This window comes from Budorcas taxicolor, chromosome 13 (assembly GCF_023091745.1).
Source record: "Budorcas taxicolor isolate Tak-1 chromosome 13, Takin1.1, whole genome shotgun sequence".
Lineage (NCBI taxonomy): Eukaryota > Metazoa > Chordata > Mammalia > Artiodactyla > Bovidae > Budorcas > Budorcas taxicolor.
The window spans coordinates 12,595,518-12,612,409 of NC_068922.1; the positions used below are offsets into that span (position 1 = coordinate 12,595,518).

General features: G+C 42.1%; 1 protein-coding gene across 2 annotated transcripts; it reads left to right on the forward strand.

Annotated features, from left to right (window-relative positions):
* Positions 1–10: 10 nt before the first annotated feature.
* Positions 11–13,385, forward strand: ATP5F1C (ATP synthase F1 subunit gamma). 2 transcript variants are annotated; one of them, XM_052650964.1, is made up of 9 exons: positions 12–127; positions 4,764–4,798; positions 5,306–5,437; positions 7,474–7,678; positions 8,284–8,427; positions 8,548–8,612; positions 9,612–9,767; positions 10,169–10,265; positions 13,243–13,385. In XM_052650964.1, exons 1-9 carry the CDS (start codon positions 72–74, stop codon positions 13,244–13,246), a joined length of 894 nt encoding a protein of 297 aa, XP_052506924.1. In that variant the 5' UTR covers positions 12–71; the 3' UTR covers positions 13,247–13,385. The 2 variants fall into 2 exon arrangements, with proteins under 2 accessions (XP_052506925.1, XP_052506924.1); XM_052650965.1 differs by lacking the exon at positions 13,243–13,385 and having other exon boundaries at positions 11–127; positions 10,169–10,269.
* The last annotated feature ends 3,507 nt before the right edge of the window (positions 13,386–16,892 follow it).

Sequence of the window (16,892 nt, forward strand, 5' to 3'; positions counted from 1 at the left end):
GCACATAACGCAGTTTCCGCGCATGCGCAGTGAGGCCTGTCTGACCGACCTTCACCGGGGCCGGCGCCACCATGTTCTCTCGGGCGGGCGTTGCTGGCCTCTCGGCCTGGACCGTGCAGCCACAATGGTAATGGCAGGTCGGAGCGGGGACGAGAGGGATGGGAAGGCTCGGGTAGGGGAAGCGAGTGGGGAGGCGAGTGGGACGGAACCGGGGTCTCAGGGCTGGCCAGGCCCGGGTCCCGCGGAGGCCCGGACAGCCCGGCTGCAAGAGGCGCTCGGAACAGAGAAGGGCGCGCGAGGGCAGCGGAGACGGCGACGTCGCGCCTCTTCTCCTGAGACGGGCCGGGGCGGGGTGAGGGCCGAGAGGAGTGGTCGTCAGGGACCTCGGTAGTGGACCTTGGGCCCAGTCAATTGTAGAGCGGCCTTGGATCTCCTCAGCGACTAATGAGACGCTTCGGAAGCCTCTGCTGCTCGCCAGGCGACCGGCTTCGGGGAGGCCTTTGGAGGGCGGGGGCTGGGAAGGGCCCCAGGGAAGGTTCAGCGGAAGGTTAAGGTGTGCTTTTGTCCTTGACGCCGTTTGAAACCCTGCGGTGCAGAGGGCATTGACTCCCAGCCCGTGTTGAGCACCGATTCTGCAGCAGGCGCCTTGCTGGGCCCTGGTGAATGAAATAAGTGCCCTCGTGGGCTGCAAAAGGGACCTTAAAAATATTAAGGCGAGGAAGGGAAAGATACCTTAACTATCTCGAAACCGTTGTGCCGAAACAGTAGCCCTGCAAGGTCATGACATCATCATAAGGTCCCGAGGAGGAGGAGATAGACGGACTTAGCGTTATCTGTTCATTGCTATGCAAGTTTTAAGGATTTTAATAAACATTGGTTTCTCCTCCATCTCCAGAAGAAGGCATGTTAGAAGGCCTGGCAATAGGCAGATAAATGTTGGTTTGTAGTGGTGCTCTGTAATAGGATGAAATGTTTTGAAGCTAGGCAGTCTGGAAGGATTGCAGATAGGGTGCTAAGGGGATTGTTAGCTGTCGACTGTGTGTTTTAGCAATTACTTGGTTTTACAGTATAGGAGAATTCTAAGAAGCCACAGCACTAGATGTGTGTATCCTCATTTATGAGAAGGGACTCTAATGCATTAATTAAAATAGGTATGTTTTCATTAAGCAAAGAACTGATAATTTCAGGGTAATGAAGTAATTAAATTTGATGTGAAAAACCTACACACAGATGTTAGTGGGTTTGCCCTGGAAGTCAAATTTTCTTTCCCCTAATGTTGAAAAGAGTATTCATGGGGATGAAGGAGTCAGCTTAGTTGGAATCTCACTCATAGGTTGCCCCATTTCTTCATCACTTGGCACACATTGGTTGGGTGCTTGCCCGGCACCAAGTTGACACTGGGCAAAGTGCTAAGATGTGAAGAACAGACAGACGTGGTCCTGATGAAATTTGTAGGACAGTGTGTCTGACATGCAGCAGTGGTCTGCAAATGTCAACTCTCCTTCCTTCCTTCTTTCCTTCCTTCCTTCCCATCTTGCTGTGCATGAATGTAACCTGTAAATATTTTTAGAACTTTAAGTCAGCCAAGTTGATCTTTTAAAAATGGACAGTTTCTGAAATGAGTACAAAATATTTTACCTTTAACTGTACAAAATCACTTTTTAAAACCTGTTAAGATCATTTGAGGATCCTTTAGTAAAGGATCATTTGAGTGTGCTCTCTGAGATGGAGAAGGAAATGGCAACCCACTCCAGTATTTTTGCCTGGAAAATCCCATGGATGGAGGAGCGTGGTAGGTCCATGGGGTCACAAAGAGTCGGTTGTGACTGAGCGACTTCACTTTCACGTTCTGTCTAAGATAACTACTGTGGGGGGCAGGGAACTTAAACTGGAACCCCAGTCAGCAAATACATGTGGAAGTCCTGACCTTCATCAAATAGGTTGTGAATATTCATCAGACATCAGTGTTCCACCTTGGAGAGCAGACTCTGTCCTCTTCCTTTTTCTGGATACACATATTCCATCACTCTGGGTGCCTGGTGTCTGTTTCGCTCCTGCCATTTCCTAGTCACTGTAATCGCCTTTTGAATTCAGCAATTAAAGCCGTCTTAATGTTTCGTACTCCACAGAATTAATCTGAAAAGGAAGTACACCTTTGCCTTTATAGAACCAGGGTTCTGTTTTGGTTAATGTGCAGTTTGTCATTGTTCCAGAGACGTTAGCATACTAATATTAACTGGTAAGTTAAAACTATTTTAATTGTTTAGGGTGTCAGTAAAATGACAACTACATTTTTTAAAATTAGACCTTTTTTTAAAAGCTCATTTAAGAAAATGGAAATAAGAAATTTGGTTGGGGAGGGAGTTTCTGATTTTTCTGTGTCAGAGGGAAGATATGTTTCTATTTCTCAATGTTCCGCCTTCTCTAAGATGGAGGAACTATTTTATATTAGGAAACCAATGGCCATAAGTGGAAATGTAGATGTTGAAAAGGAAGGGAGAAGGCGTTTCAGGGGAGAGAAGGCAGGTCTTCATCTGAAACTGAGATAGCAGATACTTACTTTTAAATGTAAGAAGCATGAGGCAGCAGTGTGTAGTATGCCAGATGGAGTGGTGCCAGACTGCCTGGGTTGGGGTCTTGACTCCCCTCAGGTTTGAGTCCTGACTGCCTTGCTGTGTGGCCTTGTGCAGGTGACTCAGTGTCTACCATTCCCTCATCTGTTAGATGGGGGTAATGTAGTGCCCCATTAATTGGATTGGTGTGAGGATTAAATGAGTATTTGTAAAGAAGTGAGGGTAGAGGGAGAAATGCTTGTGAGGACCCAGATGTATCCACTGAAAAATGAAAATGAATTTGTACATGCATGTTTTATCTATATAAACTAATGTGAGAAGGTAGAAGCCTAATGACGATGGGTCGTGGGTGGTAGTAAAGATCTGGAAGTCATTTGGTGGAGAGCCAGGGGTTGGACTTTTTCACCCAGGCATTCAGTATTCAAATCGCAGATACTTCATAATTTTCTTTTCCTTAGGAATTAGTGGATGCTGCTGCTTCCTTAATTTTTATGTTAGCGTTATACGCTCCTTAAAATTCTTTCAAGCTGTCTGCAGTGAGTCTCGCAGACCCCATCCTGTACTGGCTCCTTCGGTTTTTCTCACACTGCCATGTGATCATAGGAGATCATGGCAGTCCACTATCTGTGCAATTTGCCCTCCATTGTACTAGATAACTTTCCGGTTTCTTGGATAATCTCCTGACGATTTCTCAGGACATGAGACAGTTTTCTGGGACACACAGCTGATTGAGAACTTTCTTTATCTTTTCATTTGCAAAAACTATATTCAGTAGAGCAAGCTCTCCCTAAAGAGAGCTCAGATCAGCTCTTTTTATTTCGTTTTTCTATTAAAATTTTTTTTTGGCATCAACCATCATATCTGTTGATAGTTATAAATCTGCCTCTAATCTCAAAATACCTCATATTTTCCAAAGACCCGGAGCACATTTCCACCTGGTCCCATAGTATTTTGTACAATATCACATTCAAAACTCATTATCACAAGTGAGAATCCCCCCTACCTAGCTTTTCTGTCTTGGTTAAATGACAACACTGTCCACTCAGGTCATTAAGTTAGAAACCTTTAGGTCCGCTTGCTCTCAGATCTAGGGTCCCATTGTTTTGCCAGCCTCTCAGTCCAGGCTCTTGCCTTCTCTTGTCTGGAAACTGCAAGCAGCTGCCCCTGTGGCCTCTGTGTCATCAAGATTCAGTATCATTCTGTGCTTTTCCTTGCCATCTGAGGACTTTAGTGAACAATTAAAGTTTCATCATTTCCCCACTACCTATAAAATAATATTTAAACTTATAACGCAAGCCGTGTCTCCAGCCTCAAAACTGCATACAGTTCCCAGGAGTGCCCCAAGGCCCTCCTTTGTGCAGTGTATAGATCCCTCAGTCCCTTGGCGCTTTCCAGGCCAACAGGTGCTTGGTGGATTGAAGAGCTGAAAGATGGTGTATGTTCGATAACATGTTGTCTTCACCAGCAAGGGAAAGAGCCTCTCATATTTATCTTTAACTCACTATTTTTGACTTTTACGTGTTAGCGCTTTAAAGACTAGAAAAATATGTAGTGTAAAATTTATGTTGATCTTAAGTTTGCATGGATCTTGTCTATGAGATAATAGTGTGCTTCTTGTGGTCAGAGACCAAGTCCTGGAGCAGAGGATCTGCTCCATAAAAGCTCACTGGATTGAGTTGGAACAGTTAAGAACTGGTTTTTAAATTCTACTTTGACACATGTGGTCATGTTAGAATGTATGATTGACCCTAAAGTGTTAGGTTATTCATTGGTGAAATGAGAAAGTAGGAGCTTCCTTGGGAACTGAGCAATCATTTTTAGAAGTGGCTGACCTTGAGTTTAAGAATAACTGGATAGCCTGACAAGGGGAAGGACTTGTCTGTCATGGAAACAATATAGGCTAAGACATGGAGTGGGAAATAGAGCCTGTGTGAATGCCATGTGACCTCAGTGGAAGCTTTATGTTAGGGCAACTAGAATGAGACCTTTGAAACAGGGCTTGATATCCGTATTAGGGGGTTTATGCTGCGGCTTAGTCGCTTCAGTCATATATCCATATATATTCAGACTCTTATATTTGATAGATTGTTTCTTTATGGGCCACTCTTTAAGTCCATATATTAACTTTAGAAGTTTCTGGAGCTTTTTCCCAAAAAATTAAAAAAAAAATTTTGCCATCTTTATTTTCAGGATCCAAGTTCGAAATATGGCAACTTTGAAAGACAGTAAGTACTTTTATCTCAATATGTGAATTAAGAAAAACTAAATTTTGCCAAATAATACTTTGGAAAGTGTGCTGCTTTAGCCCATTTACGTACTTGGTTAAAACGGACAGTGAGTCTACGTCGTGTGTCTGTGGCGTTGAAAAAACCGCTGTGGGGGAACACGTGGTGGCTGTGCTTCTGTTGCCTGTAGAATGATGATAAATAGAAAAACCTGCACTCTGTGTGGTGTGTAAAATGGCACGGGGCTTGTTCTTGGGTGAAAGCCGTTTTCAGTACCATTTAATGCTTTACGTGCATAATTTACTGTTCCGTTGCTGGTTTTGCTTGCTGTCCAGATAGCGCGAGGTCTGACTTACTGGTGCTCTACTGTTAACTCTAATATTAAGCCTCGTTTGCCAGATGGTCTAGCTGCTAGTTATTCTGCCTTGCGGTTGAGGAAAATATTTCCATAAATTCACAAGTGAAATCACAATTCCTTTATCTTAACACAGCACTTCTGTTTTTCAGTTACCAGGCGACTAAAATCAATCAAAAACATCCAGAAAATTACCAAGTCTATGAAAATGGTAGCAGCAGCGAAATACGCCCGAGCTGAGAGGGAGCTGAAACCGGCCCGAGTGTATGGAGTGGGGTCCTTGGGTAAGAGGGGTGTGCAGTCAGATTACAAAGACCTTTTAAGCTAGAGATCGCGGTCCTGAGCACCTACAAGCACTCACGATCGTGGCAGCCCTGTGCGGGCGGGCACTGTTGGAGCCCCAGCTTTGCAGAGGAGAAAACCCAAGTCCAGTACAGTTGTGACTTTACCTGCGTGGCTTGGCCTCCGAGCCTGTCTCTTATTCGTCACTGTATGTGTTCACCTCCCTTTTAAAGTACTCTGAAATCAGATTGTTCCTAGATTATTAAATATTCCATCAAAAGAACGTGGGGTTTAGTGCATCAGACTCAGATGCTTGATTTTATCCTGTTACAATGTGATGTGATCTTCTAGGACTGCAGGTTGGGGTGGGGGTTCCCTGCAGTGGAATTTGAACAGTCAGGGGTATGACTGAGTATATGGACAGAGTGTTGAAAGATCAGCTGTAAAGGAAGAAAAAAGATACATCTGTATTATCTGTATTAATCTGTTAGATCGAAATTACTTTCTGCAGGAGTTTTCTCGAGTTCATATTTCTTGAGCATGCATTCATACTGCTAACGAAAGTTTTGTATGAGAAAATGATAGTGTTCCATGCTTCAGTTGAAATGACTTCTTGGTTTGAAAAGGCCATATTGGGACCTCCCTGGCAGTCCAGTGGTTAAGACTTTACCTTCTGTGCAAGGGGTGTATGTTCAGTCCCTGGTCAGAGAGCTTAGATCCCAATGCCTCATGGCCAAGAAACCAAAACATTGGACAGAAACAATATTATAACAAAAATCAATAAAGATTTTTTTAAAAATAAAGATACTGTGTTTAGTTTCACTTAGCAGTATAGCAGAGACTTGTCCCGTTAGGTTTTAGCCATTTTTAACAACACCAGCTGTTTACTCTTATGAGTCTTGTTCTCTGCCAGGCTTAATGAAGAAATTGACTTGAATATCTGATTAGAATATTTGTGGTATAATATTAAAAATTCAAGTCAAGGCTGCCAGTCAACTTCTAAGTCCTTCAAACTGAAAAAATGCTGTCTGCTGGATATTAAATGGCTAATCTTTAAAATATTTGATAACTTTGAATAGGAATTTTATATTTATGCTGTACAATATAAAAGATAAAAAGAGACTTGAAAGGAGTATTCTCTTCACTTCCCTGAACTTTGGAGTTGAGTATGTACCTTTCTCCGCCTTTTATGGAGGGTTCTCAGGTATTGACATTTGAGAGTCCTGCTCTAACTGAAGAAGGGTAATAGGAATTTGGTTGAAGTGGGGGCATGTGGCAGCCATGAGGATGCAGTTTGCAACTAGAGAGAGAGCTGCTGAAACCATCCCGTGTTTGCACCTGAGACATGCTTCCCACGAGCTCCTCCTGACAGGTGGGGTGCTCAGCTGCATGTTCTGTGGAGGCCTGGGGCTCTCTGGCAGCCTTGCTGAGCTTGCCTTCAACTGCTCTGCAGGCCAGGAAGCTGCCGCCTCACCTTTCTTCCCACTAGTCAGACAGGCATCGCGATGTGATGGCTCTTCTGACCTTCCCGTGTCTTCTCTCAGGCATTTTCCCAGTAAAATCCACGTGTATTGAACCCTATTTGAATCCCTCTTGGCTTCTGCTGCTTCGAAGATCAGGCCAACAAAGTGAGGCTGTTAAAAGTAACACCCAAAGTAAAATGGTATCCATTATGTTAATGTCAGTTTTCATAAAAGCTCGCTGTGCAGATTATATGAATAGTTCAGTAAATATTTACTCTTTGCTTTCTTGGTTGTACTCTGAAGATTTTAATTATTTAAAAATTTGGTAAGTCTAGATAAGTTGTCGCTTCTCTAAGTCTGGCCTCTTTACAAGCTGTTTGATTGTACTAGTGAATTCTTTTAGTCAGTACTTAAGATAACTTGGTGTCTAGAGACCTCTTAACAGAGATTTAGACCGTTATGATTTTCAGCCTCTTTGTAAATAAGTGCAAAGATACTTGATAAGTAAAGGCATCATTTTGTGAGTTAGGGGTTATTGCTGTATTTAGTGTAATTACACCTTTTTTTTTTTGAAGCTCTGTATGAAAAGGCTGATATTAAGACTCCTGAAGACAAGAAGAAGCACCTCATCATCGGTGTGTCCTCGGACCGAGGGCTCTGTGGTGCTATTCACTCCTCGGTTGCTAAACAGATGAAAAGCGAGGCGGCCAGCCTTGCAGCAGCCGGGAAAGAAGTTAAGATTATTGGAGTTGGTGATAAAATCAGGAGTATACTTCACAGGTAATATAAATATATATTGTTTATTTTTGTTTATGTAGAAGGCTGCAGGCGTGAGTAAAGGGCAGTTTCTTTGATAGTTTATTTAAGCAAGGTGTCTTTTTGGTTGCCATTTTATACACATGGAGAAGCTTTGTTTTGTTTCGAGTTTTGTTCCAGGATATCTTAGAATGTGTAGATTTCCCTTGTTTTTTACTTGTCATTTGCTTCTCCTTCTTCCAAACCATAAATGGAATACAGTAGGAGTGTCAGAAGCTCAAGGCTTTTTTTCTTTTTTTTTTTTTTAATGAGGACTCTGAGGAGTTGTCATGGCCTGGAAATGCCAGAAATGAATAACAGTTAATTAGAATTGTCAGGAGAGGAGTAAAGGCAGAGAGAGAGAGAAGGCGAAAAAGGCTGATTGTGAGTCCTCAGCTTTGGGCAGGCGCTGAAGGACGGGTGATCACAATAAGGTAGGGGGCACCTTAATTCAGTGAACACCACTGAAAAAACACTCCAAAATAAATATCTCCACTCAAAAAACACTTGATTCAGAGTATTTTTGCCTTGTTCCCTATGCAGAAGTATTCCTTTCAGCTGCTTCATGTGATCTCTTCGTTTTCTCATAGGACTCATTCTGACCAGTTTCTGGTGACATTCAAAGAAGTGGGGAGGAGACCCCCTACCTTTGGGGATGCATCAGTCATTGCCCTTGAGCTGTTAAATTCTGGATATGAATTTGATGAAGGGTCTATCATCTTTAACCGATTCAGGCAAGAAAAATGTTGAAATCCAGGCTTTTTTATGTTCAGATTTTTTTCAGTTGAGTGAATGTCTCCTTAATAGTGTGAAATTATAAGCTTGGAATTTACATTAGTTTTTACCATTTCTAGGTCTGTCATCTCCTACAAGACAGAAGAAAAGCCCATCTTTTCCCTTGACACCATTTCAAGTGCTGGTAAGTTTATTTTGTATGACAAGTATTTTTCCTGTGAAATGAGAGATTTGCAGATTGAGGAAAACAGTATTTGTCACGGTGGGTTTTTTTCAGCAGTAACAAAAATGTTGAGCTGTTTCTATCACCATCTATTAACAGCTTCCATGAAACCATAAAACATTCATTGTATAAATAAATATCCATTGGGGGCCAACATTATATATGAAAGTCATCATTGCTCAGTGAAGCATTCTAGAAATAATACTCAGGAACCAATTTCATTTTCCTCTCCTATATATTATATTTCTTCTATTCTAAGAGGTACACTTTATAATGTCTCTAAAATTGAGGCGCTTCTACCAGTCAGTAGCACATCATTTTTAATTGGCTGTGTTACTTTATTTCTTCAAGGTATATAAAATAGGAGTTACACGATCCTCTGCATCTTAAGTCAACAGAATGCAGCCCTGTCTCACTTTACCCTAATGAAGACTTTTTGAATGCGCTGCTAAATTTCTGCTGCCTAATTGCTGAAATGCAGAGCAGACTCTTAACTCTTCTACTCATATTCTCAGAAAAACTCTCCTCTCTCGTTGTCCTGACACTGTCAGATTTCTCCAATAACCACATGGTTGAGTTGGGATTTTTATATCACACTATGCAAGTCTCATGTCTCTCATTAATTTCTCTATTGAAAAACACGGTCCCGGACTGTCTGCTGGCTTAGTCCAGGGCACTCTGCTAGATGCTCTCCAGAGGCTTTATACCCGTGAAATGTAGGGCTGTTACTTTAAATGTCGGCCTCTTGGGTTTTATGAAGTTAAGCATTTCAAGTAGAATACCAAGTGCTTTGTTTACACATCATGTTTTACTGAAAATCTGCTATAATCTATAGTATGAAAATAGATGAAGCTTTTAGAACGGTGTCTTTTAACCAGTCTTACATTGACTTCTCTGTGATCATAAAGGATTTTTGCACCAGGAAGCTTCTTGATTAAATCAGTCTTTGCATTTCAACAGAGAGCATGAGTATCTACGATGACATTGATGCTGATGTGCTGCGGAATTACCAGGAATACAGCCTGGCCAACATCATCTACTATTCCCTGAAGGAGTCCACCACGAGTGAGCAGAGCGCCAGGATGACGGCCATGGACAACGCCAGCAAGAATGCTTGTAAGCGCCCGGCAGGCTGAGCGCGTTCCTTTGCTGAGGCTGCGTGGAGGCCCTCGCTCATGTCAAAGGGTGTTAGCAGTTCTGGAAGAGGAGCAGGAGAGCTGGGGTCTGGTCCTGGGCTCTGCCACTGGTCCTGTGAGGATAGAAAAATTATATTCTTCTCCTTAAAGGAAGTAACGTCTTACTTGGTAGGAAGTAAGTGTGCAAGTACTCTAATTCTTGGAAGATACAAGAAGAAAATATATCTCTATAACATTTTTCAAGAGGCCAGTTCTAGTACCTCAAAGGAGACAGAATCTTATTTCTGAATTAAACAACTTAGATCTCGTGAATGAGTTAGTGAGCAAGGTATTCTTTTCTGGTTTTAGATCTTGTTGTCTAATCTACTGTTCTGTTTGTAGCCGAAATGATTGACAAATTGACTCTGACATTCAATCGCACCCGCCAAGCTGTCATCACCAAGGAGCTGATAGAAATCATCTCTGGTGCTGCAGCTCTGTAAGTAACTGAGCGTTGCCTTCAGCATTCTCGTCTCACACTGCCTGCTTGTTTATCCTTGGCACGTTTATGTCCCCTTCTCCCCTCCCATTTTTTGGTCTGTTACAGAAAAAAAATGATCCATTGCTTAATCTTGTTTCCTTGATCTTAGAATATAAAGATTTGATGAAAATGACATCTCTGGAGTATTTTTGATTGTTTCAGCTAAAACATTCAGGCTTAGTTTATCATCTCCTTACTGGTTTTCAGTTTGAGTTTTTATAAATCTGTAAATTATTGAATGGTGGTAGGGTCAGGAAGTTTTTAACTAAGTTTTCTGTATCAGTACTGTCCTTTGATAGTTCTTAAAATACTGCTTTTCTCAAGAAAATGTCTTGGTTGTTTAGCTAGATATGTTAATGTTTGTAACCAGGATTACAGTAATGGGAAATCTATAAAAAATGATTACATTGAACACCCATTACATGCCTCATATAGTGCTAAAAGGTGGGATCCTTTGTCCCAAGGCATCCAAATAGGATAAGAAAACGTAGACAGTTGTGCAGAAAGATAAAATGTGTATTAAGTTATCTTTGACTCATTCTCTCACCTCCTGCTAGTTGGTCACCAAGTTCTCTAAATCTTACCTGTTTCTAAATATCCCTTGACTTTCTCCCCTTTATGCCCTCTGAACGCATATTTGTCATTTCTCTCCCAAATTAGAAAATATATTTTTTAAGTGGCACATGCTTTTTCCTGAAATGTCATTCTTTTTTTCCCCTGCACCCTTAATCCTCCACCTGACTGACTCTGTTTGTCCTTCATAACGGAGCTGGGGGACTCCTTTCCCCCAGAAAACCCTCCTTTGTGGTGTGAGTGGGGCTATTTCCCACGTTTCCCTCCATCACAGCACTTACACCATGTTATTAGGAACTGCCCCTAGGTTTGTCTGTGTCCTGTGGCTTGAGAGGGGCCACGTCTCGTTCACTTGTAGCTTCATCACCTGGCATGCACTTCCTTAGTAAATATTTGTGGTCTGAATGAATGATGAGCCATGAGTGTATTAAGAACTGGAATTTCAGAAGAGACAGAAATAACACTTTGCTGAATATATGAATACGTGGGTCCAGGTTTAAGACTCGGGGAAAGGTTCATCGCTAAGGTGACATAGAGGTTGGTCCTTTTTGTCTCTGGAGAATGGAAATGGGCAGGATTCTAGAGACACACACAAACTGGTTGAGACCATTCTGTCAGTGTTGGTTGGCTCCATCAGCTCTGCTGTCCTAAACAGCCTTCCTTCTCTTATTTTGCTTTCAAGCCTGCGTATAAGCCATCCGTCCTCCTGGTCACTACTGCTCTGTTAGCATCAGCGTCCAGGCAGTGATGAGTGGTCCTGCCACTTAGCAGCCTGACAGACATGGTTCAGACGCTCTCCCTGCAGCATGGTTGTTTTCTGTGCCACGCGGGCTGGGATGGGGTTAAGCAGGTGTATTATTCGTGTCCTCCTTGCTGTACATCTGCTGCTTCTCTGGCGGCGAGTGTGCCGAGGCCTGGGGGAAAGAACTACACTCTGAAGGTCTGGGGGCTGTGAGACGCAGAGAGCCAGGGGAAAGAGCAGTGGGTGCTCAGAATAAATGGAGGCTACAGGCTCTGCGGAGTGGAGGCCCCAGCTCTTGATTAGGAAATGTGGGGACCTGACTGAAAGTAGCAGATGCAGAGAAATGAGAAGGACATTGGGACACAAAGAATGAGAATTTTAATAACAGTCCAAATAACTGGAAATTGCCTGTTCAGTTTTCACTTTCTAGAAAGGCAGGCTAAATCCTTTATTAAAAGTTAGCTGTGCAAACCTTAATAATCCTCATGATGGATTATTTATATGAAATGAACTTGCATGCTCTGTAACCTGTCAGCTTTTCTGCTTAAAGACTAGTGTTTAATACAAACACATTTGGCTATTTGGTAATAAACGGCATGAGTAAACCATATTTGAGGAGCCAAGTGTTAGTTGCTAGCTTAAATTAAAAAAAAAAATTATATACTACTTATAGCAAAGTTGTGGTTTAAAGTATGCTTTCATAGTCCTGCCAACTTGCATGAACATGGTTTTATTACTTTAGCCAGATTCAGGTCTGTAATGTTTTGTAACAATTAGTGACTCTGTTTTAAGGAACTCTTTTGGTAAGTATTTATGTGATACAAGGTAGTGAATGAGGAAATGGGCTTTCCTAGTTGGAAACTGTACATGATTAACCCGCATGGATTGCTTCCTGACCTGCTTGTTTTCTGTTTGTGTTTTTCTTCTAATATAATAACCCAGGGAGTAATGAAAATCAAGTTTCATCCTCAGACAAGAGGTAAAGTGGTAATATTTCACACCCTCCCCCCATCCCATTAGAAAAGAAACCCAGTCAGAGAGAATTGAAACTAATTCAGCAACAGGGAAACTGATTTCTTGGGAGATGAGACTGGCTGGCCATTAGGGCAGCAGTCAGATCGTGGGATCACATGGCTGATGCTAGGGGTCTTTTTTTTCCTTCTTAAAATGTATTAAATAAACTACAAGGATAAAGAATCAGCATTCCTTTGCAGTACTAAAAACAGGCTGGTGAAGAACAGTGGTTCTCAGACTTCCTGGCCTCAGAACCCCTTGATGTCTGACTCCACAGAAGACAGATCAGTCCTCTCCATTTCTCTATTCATTCTGTTCTGACGTTGCAAGTCACGTAGGTTCTGGAAAACTCCACCATGTACTCTTGAGAATGAGAATAAAACAGGCAAGCAGCATTGTTACAGAAATTAGTTTTGCCCTCACAGACCCCATGAAAAGGTCCCTAGACCAAAATTTGAGAACCACTAGTGTAGAGTAACAGTTTATTATGTATTATGTAGAGTCAGTTCAAGTCCCACTTTAGATACATATTATCTCTTGATATGTTTAATTTCCAAAAAAAAAAAATTGTTTGATTTTTATTTGTTGTATACTTTTATTTTTCAGGTAAAGAAGAATTCAGCAAGCTGATTTTGTTTTTAGCTTACGGCTGTCCTTGTCAGAAGAATTTGTTGGTCCATTGTTCAGATTACTAAAGACAGCAAGATATTTGTAAATTATCTTACAATAAATGACTCAACATAAAATCACTGCTTTTTTAAATTATTATTATAGAACAACCATTTTCAAAATGAGATCTTACAACACTTCAAAATATTAACATACTTGTATTAAAATTTCTTAGTAAGAAGCTAGTTGAAGAGGCTCTTGGGATTTTTTGGTTTCCTAACAGACATGGAAAGCCTGACTTCTGAGGGGTCACAGAGTGGAAGGAAGAGGCGCCAGCCACACCCCCAACCCAGGCCTCCCTGCCTGTCACCCTCAGAGGACCACCAGCGCAAGGCAACATTGCCATGTCTGAGTCATTCACTGTTTCTTGTATAGAGAGTGGAGAATTCCAGGGACATACTGACTCTAAATAAATGTTTAAATCTTTTCCAAGGACTGAGAAACATTTCAGTAGGATATTCACTTCACATTCACATTTAGGTAGCCATTAACTTTGGGCACCTGAGCTATTCTACAGAACGAGCTGGCCCTGCCAAAATGTTGGGATTTTTTTTCCTATTTAAGAGGATTTAGGGCTACAGTCCACGGGGTTGCAAAGAGTCAGACATGACTGAGCGACTAACACTTTAACTTTTTTAGGGTTTTTTTATTGCAAAAGTAATACAGGAATTACAAGAGACGACATAACTATAAAAAATATACATAAAGCCCATCGACAACACTTTATATTACTCTTTAAAAACCATCAAGGTTCGAAGGGGAAGACAAACAACAGAATCTCAGTGTCATTTTCTAGCTTCCCTGAAATGATTTAAGAGCCATTTTGATTTCTGAGTTTTTGTGATACTTGTTTTCCTTTGAAAACTTAGGTCTCTACCTGTGTTGCTTTGAAATGTTGCCATGATGATTGTTAATAAGCATCTTTGGGCAAGTCTCTGCACATTTGGATGAGTACTTAATTGGAAGTGGGATGATCAATGACTCAGACTGTGTATTGGGTTGCCAAAAAAGTTCATTTGGGTTTTTCCATAAGCTTTTCCATGTTAAGCATGGAGCATAAACTCTGGGGCAAATTGGGTTAGAATCCTAGTTCAGCCCTTAACAGCTGTGTGAACTTGGGTGAGTTAATCTTTCAGTTTTATCATCTGTAAAATAATTAAAATAGGACTTATAGGGTTATGAGGACTACATGAATCAGTATTTGCAAAATACTTAGAATCTGACATGGGATGAGTGCTGTAACTTTAAATGTTACCTGATACACTTAAGTGATCATCATGTTTACTGATCTGTATGTTAGCACTCTTAAATTCTGAAGATACGATAATATACTCCTCTATAGGAGCTTACAGTCTGGTGCAAAGACATAATGAAAAAAAAAATGGAAGGCTTTTGGGTATAGTGAAAGTGTGTGTCGCTCAGTCATGCCCAACTCTCTGGCTCCTCTGTCCATGGAATTCTCCAGGCAAGAATACTGGAGTGGGTTGCCATTCCCTTCAGGGGATCTTCCTGACCTAGGGATTGAACCCAGGTCTCCTTCATTGCAGGCAGATTCTTTACCATCTGAGGCACCAGGTAAAAAATCCCCCAACGAGGAGGACTTGTCTGGCGATCCAGAAGTTAAGACCTACATGGTTCCACTGCAGGGGACCAGGGTTCCATCACTGGTTGGGGAACTAAGATCCCATATGTCCCGTGGCAAAAAAAAAAAAATTATATATATATATATATAATTTTTAAAAGTCTTGACAATCTGGCTTTATTAACAATTATCAAAATGCTGAGGGAAGACATTTGCAATACAAATAAAATTTGAATATAGTATTTTTTTAAACATCCATAAATCAGACAAAACCCACTTTAAAAAAAAATGAGTTGAAAAAGCTCAGTTTACAATAACTTAGATGAATGTCCAGGGAATTATGGTGAGAATTCTGAAAGATTATATGACAAAACTTTAGAAGAGAATAGTGGTTGTCAGAGATTAGACGAGAGCAATAGGAAGGCTGGGATGGGTATCAAAGGGCAGTGAGAAAGATCCTTGTATTAGACAAATAAAAGACTGGGACATCCTATTAAGATACCTGTCCTGGACTTTGCAAAAAAGTAAATGTCATGAAAGACCAAACAAAAAACCAACAAGCAAAAGACAAACAACTGGTGGGATTGGCCTTACCAAGAGAGGAAAACGAATTTGCTGGTGGTCCAGTGGTTAGGACTCCAGTGGCGTTCACTGCCTTGGAGCTGGGTTTGATCCCTGGTTGGGACTGACTAACCTGTAAGGTGCTTGGCATGACCGAGAAAAAAAATTAAGTGCAATGAATGAGTCTTGAGTAGGTCAGAGATGAAAAAAAAAAGGCTATAAAAGACTTGGGAACAATGGTAAAATTTAAGTATGCTACTTCACATTGGGTCAGGTTACTGTATCAATCTTGTGTTTGTTTTATGTGATAGTTTGGATGGTGGGGTAATGGAAGTTGAGGTACACTTCAAGGACCCTCCCTTCAGCTGGACTGAAGGAAGTATTCCCTTAGCTTCCGAGAATTCTGGCAGCACACAGCCCTCAGCTGTCAAAGCTCATTGGAACTGCCTCAGCTGGAGACCACTTTGCCCACGGTCATGGCCCCACTCCTGGGCAGCCCACACCCATGGCTTGATCACCATGGGAGTAAAGCCATGCCCCCTTGCCTGAGCTCCGGACAGTTTTAAAGCTCTCTGTGGGGTTTGCTGAGGTCTTTCCTGAGGATGGGCTGCAGCTCAGCATCTCCCTCCCCAGCTGGACTCCTTCCCTTCATCCAGGCAGTGATCTCAAGATCATCCCTACGCTAGTCTCCATCTCAGACCCTGCTTCTGAGATCGGTCTCAGAACACACTTCGGGAGTGGGGGCGGGTCTGACTTGGGACCGTGCTCACAGGAAGGGTTTGAGGGAGCGGATGCTAGGACAGGACTTGGGAGCTGGCTCAGCCCCTCGGCCACCACAAAGACTGCCTTGGGAGTGGTAGATGGAACACAAAGAGCCCCAGGCACGAGGTGGATCCCAAACGTGCAGGTTGGTACAACCCCCACGCTGGTTCCCTGGCTTCTGGGTAAGAACTATGGCAGTGGGAAAGCAGAGGACAAATTTTTCAGACTAGTTAAACTGATGTAACAGGGCTTCCCTGATAGCTCAGTTGGTAAAGAATCTGCCTGCATTGCAGGAGACTCCAGTTTGATTCCTGGGTTGAGAAGATCTGCTGGAGAAGGGATAGGCTACCCACTCCAGTATTCTTGGGCTTCCCTTGTGGTTCAGCTGGTAAAAGAATCAGGCTGCAATGCAGGAGACCTGGGTTTGATCCCTGGGTTGGGAAGATCCCCTGGAGAAGGGAAAGGCTACCCACTCTAGTATTCTGGCTTGGAGAATTCCATGGACTGTTATGACCAACCTAGATAGCATATTTAAAAGCAGGGACATTACTTTGCCGACTAAGGTCCGTCTAGTCAAGGCTATGGTTTTTCCTGTGGTCATGTATGGATGTGAGAGTTGGACTGTGAAGAAGGCTGAGCACCGAAGAATTGATGTTTTTGAACTGTGGTGTTGGAGAAGACT

Excerpts from the sequence above, each read along its gene's own strand:
- ATP5F1C (XM_052650965.1), top strand. The coding sequence starts at position 72 with ATGTTCTCTCGGGCGGGCGTTGCTGGCCTCTCGGCCTGGACCGTGCAG. Across the intron at positions 128-4,763 it reads TGGACCGTGCAGCCACAATG|GATCCAAGTTCGAAATATGG; the intron begins GTAATGGCAGGT and ends CTTTATTTTCAG. Across the intron at positions 8,428-8,547 it reads ATCATCTTTAACCGATTCAG|GTCTGTCATCTCCTACAAGA; the intron begins GCAAGAAAAATG and ends TACCATTTCTAG.